This window comes from Phascolarctos cinereus, unplaced genomic scaffold (genome assembly GCF_003287225.1).
Source record: "Phascolarctos cinereus isolate Bilbo 61053 unplaced genomic scaffold, phaCin_HiC Scaffold_4;HRSCAF=312, whole genome shotgun sequence".
Lineage (NCBI taxonomy): Eukaryota > Metazoa > Chordata > Mammalia > Diprotodontia > Phascolarctidae > Phascolarctos > Phascolarctos cinereus.
In genome coordinates, this window is record NW_027555847.1 from 128,212,921 (window position 1) to 128,226,894 (window position 13,974).

General features: G+C 45.4%; 1 protein-coding gene across 7 annotated transcripts in view; it reads right to left on the reverse strand.

Moving 5' to 3' along the window:
* The window catches only part of TRAF7 (TNF receptor associated factor 7), a 57,513-nt gene extending 43,797 nt beyond the window's left edge, over window positions 1–13,716 (reverse strand). For 6 of the 7 annotated variants that reach the window (XM_078152562.1, XM_021006540.2, XM_021006539.2 and 3 more), the window contains exon 1: window positions 13,525–13,716. Coding sequence is in view for 2 of the 7 variants with exons in the window: in XM_021006540.2 (XP_020862199.1) it covers window positions 13,525–13,582 (58 nt within the window). In the remaining 5 variants the exon portion in view is untranslated. Of the gene's footprint in view, window positions 1–12,528; window positions 12,648–13,524 lie in introns of all 7 variants that reach the window. The other variant, XM_078152559.1, reaches the window with a different exon arrangement.
* Window positions 13,717–13,974: the final 258 nt, after the last annotated feature.

Below are 13,974 nucleotides of genomic sequence, written 5' to 3' on the forward strand. Positions count from 1 at the left end.
TCTGTTGGGCACTGAAAGCTCTCTGCAGCCTGGCTTACTCCTCCAGACTCCTTGCCTTCTGTACTACCTGTCCCCATGACTGAAATACTGTCCCTCCTCACCTCTGCCTCCTAGTTGCCCTAGCTTCTTTCAAGATTCAGCTCACAACCTGCCTTCCCTTCAAAGATTACCTTCCATCTACTCTGTCTGTCTTGCAAGTATCTAGTTATTTACATGGACCTTCCTCCATCAGAATATGAGCTCCCTGAAGCCAGGACTATTTTTGCCTTTCCTTGTATCCCCTGTGTTTAGCAGTGCCCGGAACACAGGAAGTGTTTAGTAAATGCCTGACTGACTGACTCCTAATCCAGCAAGCTCCTTCTGCTGCAAAAGTATGCCTAAACAATGATCTGCCTCTGATAAGGCCCCAACTCTGCTGTCTCCCAGAGACAATGCTCTACCCTCTCCAACCATCCTCAGCACGGCACAGCTGACAACATGACATTCCTGAGACACAGGCCTCATTGCATCACTTCCCCCTCTCAAACTGCAGGGGTTCCCTAGGATCAAATGCAAACTTCTCTCTTTGACATATAAAGCCCTTCACAATCTGGTCCAAACTTATCTGACTTTATATGACTATGTATTACGTTAACATTTCTAACTTCGTGTTGCTTCCTTTCATGCACTCTGTTGCTCACCCAAACTGTCTTTCTTACTGTTCCTCCTATATGACATTCTAGCTCCCATCTGTATGCCTTTTTACTGGCTGCTCCGGGGTCGGACATGCATTCTCTCCTCACCTCTAGCTCTCAGAAGCCCTAACTTCCTTTAAAGCCCAGCTCAATACCATCTCCTACACAAGGCCTTTCCTGATCATCCTAGCTTCCCTCTTCCCCCCATTATCCTGTATATACTTACAGATGTCGATTTGGTATAAATTTTGGACATAAATATATGTGTATATGACAGCTCTGACAGATTTCAAACTCCTAGAGGGCTGGGGCCTATTTGCATTTTGTCTTTGTAAATCACCAGACTTGGTTGGCACTGTGCCTAGCACATAGTAGGCAGTTGATATTTGTTGACTGAATAAATGCAATAACAGGCTGGACAGAAGTTGCTAAATCCAAAAAGAAACCCGCAGAGTCTCAGTATAATCATCATGGGATTATATTTCCAACTGTGCCTCCTTCACTTTAAGAAAGGCCTGTCAATGGGGCCCAGGCTGGGGAGCCACTTAGATAAATTCACAGAACCCCAGAGGAAGTTAGTTTTCCATTAACAAAGTTTCCAGCCTGAAATACAAAATCAGGAAACAGCACCAGGAAAGGCTTCCAAGTGACACTCACCTCCAACTGCTCAGAGATTCCTTATTTGACCTTCAGGAAAAGGAAAGTGCCATTTAAAAAGTGTCTGTCTGGACTCCTACCTGACTTGATTTCGAGTATCTCTGTCAGAAATCTTGTATGCCTGGCCTGTAATGTAAAGCCACATTTACTAGCTTTTCATAAGAAAAAAAAATCCCAAACTCACACCAGAAAACCTGCCTGTCTACTCCTAAAATATCCTATGGCAATATCTGGGCCAAATAGCCTTTAGAACCAATTCTTCTCCAGACTAGGAAGTTGCCTAGTCATTGCAGAAGCTCCTCGAAGAACAGGAAACCAAGAGAAGGAGACTCCAAAACCTCTTTGTCTTGCTGTGTTTTCTTCCCCGGAATCAGCCCTGGCTTTTTGGCAGAGGGCACGCAGAGCGACTTCACACCAACTAGTGCTGAGATGTCACAGGAGATCAATGCTCAGAAACAGTTCTCCCAAAGCTTGGTTAAGGCAAAAGGGTAGACAGGGAATGCACTGTGGAACTAGGCTATGGATGCCACATGGAGAGGGAGAAACGAGGGGAGAGAGAGATAGAGAAGGAGAAGGAAAGAGAGATGGAGAGTGAGGAGGGAAGACAGAGAGAGAGGAAGGAGGAGAAGAGAGGGAGAGGGAGGGAAGGAAGGAGGGGGAAGAGAGAGACAAAGAGACAGAGAGAGAAAAACCCACACATCAAAAGGAATATTTCAGTCCACAAAGGAAACTGTTTAAAACCTAAGTATCCTGAGTGAGTATGTGTATCATTGGAGGGATACAAATATGAATATTGTATAAAATTATAAAGCGACTACTGCCCTAACCTGAATTGATTGTCTCTATTCAAAAATGTATAACTAACCCAAATCTGACAGTAACATTGCACTAGAAGCATCTAGATCTGAGTAATTCTCATACTGGAAACTTTGTACCTCTGTCGAGGGTCCCTATGGTCTCTGGCAGGGTCCCTTTCTCCCTCATTAAAATATCACTGAATTTTGAGTTGGAACACAGTCTTCCATGCCTTGACCAAAGGTCAAATAATAAAAGATTAAGCATTCACAAATACTTCATGGATTTCTCAGCATAGGAACGACGCCCTAGAACACAGCTTATGTTCTGACCGGACGTTAGGAAGAGGACGCAGCAACGACGTCCAGAGGTTTTGATTCCGAGAGAACTGCAAGGAACCTCAGAAGCCATCTTGTCCAACCTCCATATTTTACTGGAAAGGAAACTGAGGCCCAAGGAGGTAAAAAGACTGGCCCTAAGTCACAAAGACAGTATGTGGAAGAAGTGGGATTTGATCCAGATGAAATAAATGCAACCAAATCCTTCCCCTCCCATATCCAAATCCAGCCTCCTTTCCTACTGTGACCACAGTTCACCCCCAAAGGCAAAAGGATGAAGATGCTGCCATTCTGGTTGGGAGGGACCCTACCGTTATGTTTCAAAACATTTTCTTTCTTACTGATACCTCTTTTTCACATCACCTTTAATTACGACAATGTGTTTTCCCTCCCCACCCCTCATCCCAACCCCTCTTTGGATTTATACGTAATAACTGCTGGGAGGGGTCCCATCTTATTCATGCTGCCAGACAGAAACTACTTAAACTCCATCTACTTTCAACCAGGCATCGCATGAAACATTCCTTTATTGCTGGCTCACTGATGCATACCAGAGTGTCCTTCCATTCAAACTTGGCTTGTGTGTTATTAGCTGAAAAAAGGTTTCTCACCCTTTCCTCAGTCAAGATTAATAGCTACCTTTGGCTAATGATGCTTACAAGCAGATGCTTTCATTCCACAGGAGTCTGATTCCCTCAGTTAGCACTATTATTTTCACTGTCTCCTTTGCCTGTGCTCTTTTTCCTTCTTCCCTCGGAAAACACCCACCCTTGAATTCTCTGTAACTCTTTTCACACAGCCCCACCTAGCCTTTGATTCAATTCAATTCAACAAACATTTATTATGTGCCTGCTGTGTACAGCGTACTAAAGGGATGAAAAGTACCAGGATAAAAAGATAAAAGGGGAAATAAAATAGTACCTGCTCTCAAGAAGTTTACATTCTACTGGGAGGATACAACATAAACATAAATATAATACAAGAGAACTTGAGAAATGAGAGCCCTAGCATAGTGTGTGTGTATGTATGTGTGTGTGTGTGTGTGTGTGTGTGTGTGAGAGAGAGAGAGAGAGACAGACAGACAGACAGACAGAGATAGAGAGAATCAGAGAGATGGGAGTATAAGGGTAGAGGGAGAAAGAGGGAAGAGGAGGAGGAGGGAGATCATGGAAGGTTTCACAGAGAAGGTAGTACCTGAACTGAGCCTTGAAGGAAGATAAAGATTATGAGAGGCAAAGAAAAGGGAATGTATTTCAGCCATGGGAGATGCCTTGTATGAAAACAGAAGCAAGAAATGGAATGACAGGTTTAGGGAACAGGTCTAAGTAATGTAATTTGTTGAGAACCTATATTGCATGTATGAAGGAAAAGATGTCCTTTCCAAGCTTCCTGCCTAACTAACACCTTTGGGCTCTGAGGTCTCTTCTAGGGAAACAACAGAAGAACTCCATTGTCTTGTTTAGGTCATCCAGAAGAAAAGCATTTCCATCACTTGGAAAGCTGGCCCACCAGCCCACACCTCTATCTTTCCATGTTCAATCCATTTTTCAAGGCTCACATCTTCCATGAACACTTTCATGACCATTCTAACTCACCAATCAAATTCTTCTCTAACTCATGGAATGTTAGACCTGGAACAGGGGTGAGTGTGGTGCTTAGAGACCAACCATTTTACAGGTCAGGAAACTGAGGGTCAGAGAGGTCCAAGGATTTGCACGTAAGTTAGTGGAAGCATGAGAACCCCAGATCTTCCAGTACCAGTCCACTACACCATGCACTAATTCTTTCACATTTATTTTGTGTATTACAAGGCAACATGGTATAAGGGATAGAGAGCTGGCTTAGGAGCCAGGAAGACCTGCCTTCAGGTCACACCTCTGACACATTCTGGTTGTGCCCTGGACAAATCACTTACCCTCTTAGTACTCTAGGCTCAAAGACTACAGGAGAAGGTGTTAACCTCCATTGCTGGAGGGAGTTTTCCCATCTGGTAGTTTCCTATACCAATGAAGTCACAGATACAGTCCCCATCATTAGAATCTGAGCTTCTTGAGGGCAGACTGTTTTCTACCTCTTTTTGTATCTCCAGTGCTTAGCATGGTGCCTGGCACATAGTAGGCACTTAATAAATGCTTGTTGATTGATTGACTATCCTTATTAGAATCTGGGGATCTGGGTCTGCTTTGAGATCTCTTTTACCCCTGGACATTAGAACCACCCAGGGCCTGAGATAGTTTGCCAGCTCCCAGGGAGACAAATAGTTTCTGGTTCACCTTGGCTAGAATTTACATTTTCAGGCTTGGGCCTCAGGGGTCAAGTGACTCTTAAAGAGAAGACTCTCAATATTCTTCTTAAGGCTGGGCATTCAGAACAGAGCTGCCTGCTATTAGGGTCACAGGCTGCCTGGTCTGCCAGAGTATGAGAAAGAGAAGGGGCTTTAGCATGTGCTTCTTGGCCCAGATCCTCCACAAGTCCAGCTTGCATGCGGGCGGGTCCTAGTGGTTTGACATTTTCCAGAGAACAGCACATGCTGAGACCTGGAACCATAATTAAGCTGCACGTTTGGCAGCAATAAGCCTGAAGGGTGGAGAGCTGGACTGGTGAAAACATCAGCTCCCAGCTGGGTGGACTCTGGTCTGACTTCAGAGACAGTTAAACAGAGCTCCAGGTGGGAGGCTGTGCTTGCTGGATTCCTTCCAGAAGCCCCACGAGCTGCACGTGGGACCTGACGATGATCCCAGAGGGTCCTTTCCACTGGAATGAATAGTCTGACCTGGTATCCTGGCCAAGACATTCCTCGCCCTCAGTGAAGCTGTGTGCTGGCTGCCACCCCACACCCCAGAGGCAGCTGTGTGTCAGTGGGGCCTATGAGCAAAGGCTCCAAATACTATAGAAACATAGATTTCCCATAGCATCATAAACATAGACTTTCTCCCAGATGTGCCACTAGATCCCTCTTACCCCAACATTCTTCCCCAGAACATGCAGTGTGTGTCTGGGCAGCTGTATCTAGGCACTTCTCTGGCCACTGCCCAAATACCCTGAAGGCAATTCAACTGAATGGCAACAGGAATCTCTGTCTTTCATTCATTCTGCCAGTCTCCAGTGAGTCATCTCTACTGGAATAGCATAAGGCCTAGTTTACCATGGACTGGCCTGGAGGAGGCAGGTACCTTAGGGGTATCCCCTCAACTCAACTTTAAATTTTGTCAATGTACCATTTGTCATCCTTCTTTCAACCTCCCCCTCCCCCTTCCTTATATCAAATCCCATGGATTATTCCTTGCATACAACTTCAGATTAGTTCCTTCTCTATTCTCATCACTCCCAAACCTAGACCAGGTCTTATTGCAACTGGTCTTCTCTCCCCTATGATCCCCTGCTCCCACTGGTGAGTTCCTCCCAGAGCCTCATTTTGTTCTTTTTTTTTTTTTAAGGCACTTGGGGTTAAGTGACTTGCCCAGGGTCACACAGCTAGTAAGTGTCAAGTGTTTGGTCTGAGGCCGGATTTGAACTCAGGTCCTCCTGACTTCAGGGCTGGTGCTTTATCCACTGCACCACCTAGCTGCCCCTACCAGAACCTCATTTTGGAGAAGGTCCTAGGTCAGCCTTCCTTCGTTCCTCTCCCAGGGCAGCTTCTGACTCTTTGGACTTCACCACCTCACTATAATCCCTTCCCTGCTCATCCCCTCTGCATTTCATGTCATGCCTTCCCCCTCCCCCATTAGAATGTAAGCTTCTTGAGGACAGGAATGATTTTTCTTTTTGCTTGTATTTGTATCTCCAGGGCTTAACACAATGCTTGGTATGGAGAGCCACAGTAAGCCCTAAATAAATGCTGCTGACTGGATCTAGCCTCCCCCCTTCAGTCTGCCCAACTTTAATCCTGTCCTTCTCCAGGCCAAAAGCCTCCAGATCAAACCCAAACCTCATAGCCTGGCATTCAAGGTCTACTCCGATCTGGCCATTCCCTATCGATTCAACTTTATTCCCCACTTTGTCCCATTTCTATACCATGTAGCTTTAATTTTAGCCAGATTAATTTCACTCTCCTCCACATACACCATGCTCCTTTCTCTTTTTCTTGCTACCTTTGCTTATAAATAGGCAAAAGGACATTCTTTTTACTTTTTTTTTTGGTGAGGCAATTGGGGTTAAGTGACTTGCCCAGGGTCACACAGTTAGTACGTGTCAAGTGTCTAAGGTCCTCCTGACTCCAAGACCAGAGCTCTATCCACTGCACCACCTAGCTGCCCTGGGACATTCTTTTCTCTACCATTTCCAATACTACCCACAGTTCAAGGTCCACTAAGTCCTTCCTCTTCCAGCCTAGAGGGATTTCTCATCTCTAATCAATGTCTGCATTTATGGTCTGTATTGTACACTCTGGCCTAGATCAGTTTATTGAAGTAGCATTTCATCTATTCTCCCTCATTGGGGAAGGTGACCAAACAACAAATTCTCCAGATAAATAAAGCTTACCACTTTAAATGCCAAAATGTGTTTTAATTTTCACCAGCCTGAACGGAAATCTTTCGGGAAATACATGCTACTAGGACAGCTAGGTAGCACAGTGGATAAAAGCGCTGGGCCTGGAGTCAGGAAGACCTGAGTTCAAATCCAGCCTCAGACATTTGCTAGCTGTGTGATGCTGGGCAAGTCACTTAACCTCCATTTGCCTTAGTTTCCTCATCTGTAAAGTGAGGATACCAATAGCACCTACCTCCCAGGATCTTTGTGAGATCAAATAAGCACTATATATACACGTTAGCTATTATTATACTATTATTATTCTTAAACAGAGAATGTGGAGCATAAGTTAATCTTGCCTTGATGATGCAGGGTCATTGTTACTACCTACCCCACAGGGTTGTTGTGAGTAAAGCACCTTAAATCACGACATAAATATGAGCTGCTGCCACTCTCATGATGAGCATCAATCATTGTGCTGGGCTGTGATGCCCCCAGAGGTCAGTGAGGGGCTTGCTCCCTGGCTGTTTTCCCTGCTTCCAAATAAGCCCTTGTCACACTCAATCCTCATCAGCTGAACCTTCACTTTGTTCCTTCCAAATAAAGCACACTTTGCCCTCAAAAGCTGACAGAAGAATGGTTTGTCTGGCATCCTTAGCCCCCAGCTCTCCTGGAGGAGCAGCCACCCTTAGGAGTATGGAATTCAGGGGATGGGCCTGTTAGGGTCAGGCCAAGCTGGCCAAAGCACCTTGCACCACTGTACCTGGAGGCTGAGGGCCTCCTTTAGTGGCTTCTAAAGGTTTTCTCTAGGGCAGGCTAAGGGTACAACAGAGGCAGGGAGTCCAGGCCCAGAGTTCCATTCAGCATCAAAACGGGACAACCTTTACTCATTCTATAGCAGTTAATGTCACTTCAGGTTTTATTCATTGTTCAAGAAGAGTAGCATTCCAGGGACAGCTAGGTGGCGAAGTAGATAGAGCTCCGCACTTGGATGCAGGAGGACTTGAGTTCATATCTGGCCTCAGATACTTATCAGCTGTGTGACCCTGGGCAAGTCACTTAATCCCAATTGCCTCACCAAAAAAAAAAGGAAGAGTACAAAGGGGACTCCTGAGCCCCACAACTTTCATTCACATTCCCTGCTTATCTGCAAGGCTTCATTCACTGGACCATGTGGCTGATATTCCAATCTACTGACCAGTTCAATAAATTTTGAGTGCCTACTGCATGCAGTGCACTGTGCGTATATCTGGTTATACAAAAGTGAAAAACAACATAATCCCCAAAGAATTAATAATTCAGTAACAGTCTAAGACGTGTACAAATAATTATGCATTAGAATGTACTAGTTGTTTGGATAAGGTCAAACAGAGGAGATGTTTTGAAGGGAGGGAGGAACTAGCTAAGGGGAAGAAGGAAGGCTTCATGGAGGAGGTGGCACCGAAGCTGGATCCTGAAGGAAGAGAAGGATTTTAGCTATTCCAGGCATGGGGATGACAATACATAAATGCATAAGTCAGGATAGGGCAGGGCGAAGTCAAGGAAAAGCAGGGTAGGGAGAGAAATTATTATTAATAGCGAATCATTTGGGGAGATTCAGAGTTCCCCCTGTTTCTAAAGTCCTCATTTCAAAGTTCAGTCTCCAAAGGACATTACTGATCATGAGATAGAATCAATTCTCTTCTCAATCTTGTTCAGACTCCAACCAACCTTACAAGGAATTTAATCTAAGGTAAAACTCAGGCCCATGGCATTTTGCACAGGCTTGGGGAAGGGAGAGGATAAATTCTTTGAACAGACTGCCCAAGGCTGGGCAATTTAGAAGCAAATGACTTAAAGTTACATCCTCCAGCCCCTTACTGAAATGGGTCCACCTCCTATCGTAATATTCATATTTTCTCTCTATACACACACACACACACACACACACACACACACATTTGTTAACAAATCAGAGTTGACTGATATCTTTAGAAACACCCACTCTTCCAAGGGCATATATACTGTGAAAACAACTCCATGAGTGATCTTTGGCATTCAAGACCCTTGTCAAGATATTAGGAGAGACCCTGCTTTCTAGAGCCAAGGTGCAGCAAGCAAGCTGTGCCCTGAACTTGGCATAACAACAATCCTTTGCGCTCATCTTCTGGAACTGATGGTCTCTGAGCTCAGGCAAGCACCAATACACCCAGACATGAAGCCCTGCTATGAACAGACTTTTTGTCACTAGACAACCTTGCCTCACTGTTACTGTTGTACCTTACTACTGTTGCTACACTACATTGTTTGACTCTGTCTAGCCACAAGTATATAAATCAAGGTTCAGCCACGCTAAAGCAGGTCCCCCCCGAGAGGGGCAGGGCCCTGGCACATGTATCTAATCTGTCTGCTTGCAGGCAAGCCGGTCTCCTTCACTTTGAAATTAAACTTCTGTTTGATGCCCGACTTTCCTCTCTCTAGTCTGCTCTGTTTGGCTCTGGCCATCTACAGATTAGAGGCTGGTTTGGTCCAGTTGAAACCCTTTTATTAATAAAATGATAGTATTATTAATAAAACAATTAATTGCCCAGAAACTATGTCTCTTAAACTTTGTAAGCGTCACAGTAGTACAGTTTACTTGTTACATAGTCAGTGTAAAATAAGGCTGGTAAGGTAGGTGGGAGCCAGTCTGAGAAAGGTTTTAAATACTGACATACTATTAATAATAATAATATTGATACAGGACTTTAAAGTTTGCAAAGCATTTTACATACATTATAACAATATAGATTCACTGATTTAGATCTAGCAGGCGCCTACCGTCATGGGAGATCACCATTCTCCTACTCAACACCTTCCTACTCATGAAACTCTAGTGGCTTCCTATTACCTTCAGGATCAAAAACAAAGTCCTCTATTTGGTATTCAAAGCCCTTCATAACCTACTCCCCTGCCACCTTTCCAATCTTCTTACACCTTGTTCCCTGCCATGTACTCTGACCCAGTGACTCTGGTCTCCTGGCCTTTCCATGAACCAGATGCTCCATCTCTCCACTGGAGGCATTTTCCCTGGCTGGCTCCATGCCTGGAATGCTCTCCCTCCTCATCTCTACCTATTGGCTTCCCTGGCTGCCTTTAAGTCTCATTGGATTTGAGAGCTGTCATTAAGGATGCCAGCAGATATAGACTGAAGAGCAGGACTAAACTGAGTACTGAGATCATAAGAGGAAGATGGAAAGTCTCCCATAGTTAGATAATAGTAACAGAGAGGAGGAGAAATGATAAGACTTAGAGCTGAAAATAAGATCATTTGACAGGAGACTCCGAGGCCCAGAGGGGAAGTAAAGGTCACATAGGTGGTAAATAATGAAGTAAGCACCTAAAGAAATTGTTAGGTTACTGTGACAAAATAAAGGCTCAAAGGTTTCATCAGTAAACAAGAAATATGTCAACTCTTCTTACAGGCCCTATGAGTCTGAGAACACGACAGACATGACCAGCACTTGAGAAGTAAGTGATGTGACCTCAGAGGAAAACCAGGTTTCCTTTCATTCCAAGTGACAGTGAGAGGATGAAATGGAGTGTGTTTACAAAAAAATGAAATTCCAAAGATATGGTGAAAGAGGCTAGCAGAGAAGCATGAAACTGGGGAGAATTATGGCTGAGTTATATAGGAATTAGAGGCATCATGGGGCAACAGAAAGAATGCTAGACTTATAAACAGGAGAGGCCGAGGCCGGAATCACAGCTCTGACACTCATTAGCTGGGTGATCTGGGCTGGTCATTTTATATCTCTGAGTCTTAGTTTCTTCATCTGTAAAAACTGGGGTAATAATATTTGGGGAAAATAACAAGACAATAATATTTGTGCTACCCACCTCACTATGCTGTTGGGAAGAAAGCACTTTGTAGATCTTAAAGCCCTATACAAACATGAGTTTTTATTATTATAAAAGCAAGGGGGCAAAGGAGCTGGGGAAAAGGCTTAAGCAATTAAGCAATAGGGGAACTGGATATTGGGAAAGTATCAAGAAGAACCTGCTAGCTATAAGGCAGGGGAAGACCAAATGGGCAGAAGCTCATAGACCAGCTCAGTCATCAGCTTTAGTAACCCTGAGTCATAGTGGTAATGGAAAGAGAAGATGTCAATTGACAAGCATTTATTAAGCACTTATTATATGCCAGGCACTGTGCTATAAAGAAAGGGAAAAACATTGCCCTGGTCCAAAAGGAACTCACATTCTAAGATATTACAACAGGTGACTGGTGGTCACAGTCTCAGTTGCCAAGCCCTCTGCATATTTGAGAAGAAAATGATTTAACTGATTCTTTTTTTTTTTTTTTGGTGAGGCAATTGGGGTTAAGTGACTTGCCCAGGGTCACACAGCTAGTGAGTGTTATGTGTCTGAGGTTGGATTTGAACTCAGGTCTTCCTGATTTCAGGGCAAGTGCTCTATCCACTGTGCCACCTAGCTGCCCCCTCTCCCCTCCCCCCTCTGCCATCTAACTGATTCTATAAAACATCTGGTTCTGAAATAAAGGTAGTGAGGGAATTGTGGGAGGGAGGAAATAAATTCTTCTCTGACTACAGAAAAAGCACTATCCTAAGAACAGCTCCAAATTGGGAGCTCCTTTTAAGTGAAGTCCCACCTTCAACAGACATTCAGCATAAATGTGACTAAGTATCCTCAGCACTGTCCTGCAAAACTTCTTTTAAAATGCCACAAAAATATCCTAAATAACTGTAAGAATCCCTTCAAGTTTCCAGGCACTTTTCTGCACTTCACCAGCCTTTTTTACATTGTAGGGCGAGCTGTCTTTTCTAGAAAAGTTACACTTGCATATTTCTTATTAGATACTATTTTCAGCCACCAAAACCCCTAAGTAGTTAGAATAAAGGTATACCGGAGTTTCATAGGCAATGTTTAAGAGTCAGTCCTTTCTGGCAGAAAGATATTCAAAGGAATAGTAGGAAGTAGGAAGCCTTCTCCTTGATGGAAAAGAAGATTTTATTGGATAGATGCTCAGGATCAGAAAGCAGCCAAGTGGATGTCAGGACTGAATTACAGAGCATTGGAGAAGCTGAAATGTTTATTGAAGAGTCATCTTCTATTTGAGCTAGGAAGGAACAACCACAGGCAACAGAGATTCCCTATGGAGGAGGCCAAGAAGAGAGAAGTCAGAAGGGTGAGTGCCACACAGCCAGAAAAAGGAAGGAAAAATTCGGGAAAGAACATTGGCCTGGGAGCTCAGAAACATCTGCTAAAAGGCCTGCAGAATCTGTACAAATGGGAGAGGAAGTAAAATTTCACAGAAACTTCAGCATGTCAATGGAGAGAGAGAATCACAGACCATTAATTCCCAACACAATTATTGCACTACAATGAAGTTAAGGGTACAGAGAGTTATGAGGGCAACCTCAGAGATAGAGAAACATTCCCCAACCCCCAAATGACCTTTACACAGGAGGCAGCATTCAAGTCTGAAAGTCAGAAAACTGATATCATCTAGGCCTTTGGAAAAGTAGCAAGGTCAGGTCCCTAGGGAGATAGCCTGAGCAGTCCCTTTATTCTCATGCCAGGCATGTTCCCAATAGCCACCAATTCACACATACTTGGCAATAGCTTGGACCACAGTCAGTTTAACAGCTGGAATATAGTCCATAGCTTAAGGGCTCTGATTCTTCATCCAGAAACAGCTCAGATTACAAAATCCTCACAAAAACCAGGTAACCTAAGATGAGACAAAAGAGATTTCTTCTCCCCATTCCCAGGTAGGGGAGTGACTTTCCTAACTTCCATCTTGTCCCTGCCCTGGCAGCTCAGCCTCCAGCCCGTAAGGATCTTTACCTATTTACCCCCTTCTAACACTATAGTAAGCTCTAACCACCACCCCTCCCAGTCAAATCTGTAGTGGCCAGGCTTCGTCTTCCTCCCCAGCCCAGAAGCGGGCCTTATCCACCCAACCAATAACATAGAAGCATTTATCATTCCCTCTCCAGTCCCTGCCCCGTCCTCCCATTAGGTGAAGGCAATAACCCACCCCCCTTTCTTTATTCAGTAACGTCCCCGACCTTGTGCTACCCCAGCCTGAAATGTCACTGAAGCTCTCCCTTTCAGCCTGTGACTACAACAGCATCCCATCCCCAGCCCTGAACGGTCTTGACCCCACTGCCTGATTCCCCTCACCCGGTGTGAAAGAAACCTAACCCACCCCTCAACCTGCGAGGGTCCTGCTAGCCTTGAGCCTTCCCCAAGTCTGTGATGACCCTGACACCCCAGGGGCAGCGTTGACCCTCCAGATTCCAGCCCATACCATCTAGTTGCTTCTTTTCTATGAGTGACAGCAGAGGAGATCGTGACCACCCCCATCCCATCTTGACGGACGTGACAGCGCCCACCTCCCCCCAGGCTGGGACGACAGGGTCCCACCAACCCAGCTAGAGGATGCCAGACGCCCCCTCCCCGTCCTGGGGCGGCCCCGACCACCCCCAAATCCCTTTCTCGTAATCTGTGACAGTTAAGGGCGGCCGCCAGGTCCTCGGTGATCGTGCAGCCCATTAAACGCCAAAGCTCTCCGGCCTTGCATGCGATGCCCCGCGGGGACTCACCGGTCAGCTGCTGCCCGAAAGCGGAGGCGGCGGAATAAGCCCCTTCCTCCGGGCACATAGTGACCCCCTTAGTCCTCCTCCTCCTCTTGCCGGGAAGGGGGCGGGGTGCGCGAAGCCGGAACCGCGCGGGAACCGCGCTCTCTGGACTTTGTAGTCCTTCCGCCCCATCGATCCCCGCAGCCACGGGAGGGGATTCCTTGAAGAAAACTACAATTCCCGGCGGCTCACGCACAGGCAGTGCTGATTGGAGACAGCAAAATCACTCTATGTTACAGTTTGGATTTTTATTGGCTTTGGTTCACCGGCCATCCCGATCAGACCCAATAGTAGGGCGAAGTTTCGGTTCTCGTGGCTGGAAGTGGCCCCGCTAAGAAGGCACGCTAGCTATCGTCATATTGGTGAACTAGAGTCGAAATGACTGCCCGTGCAACTGCAAGCGGCGGAAACTAC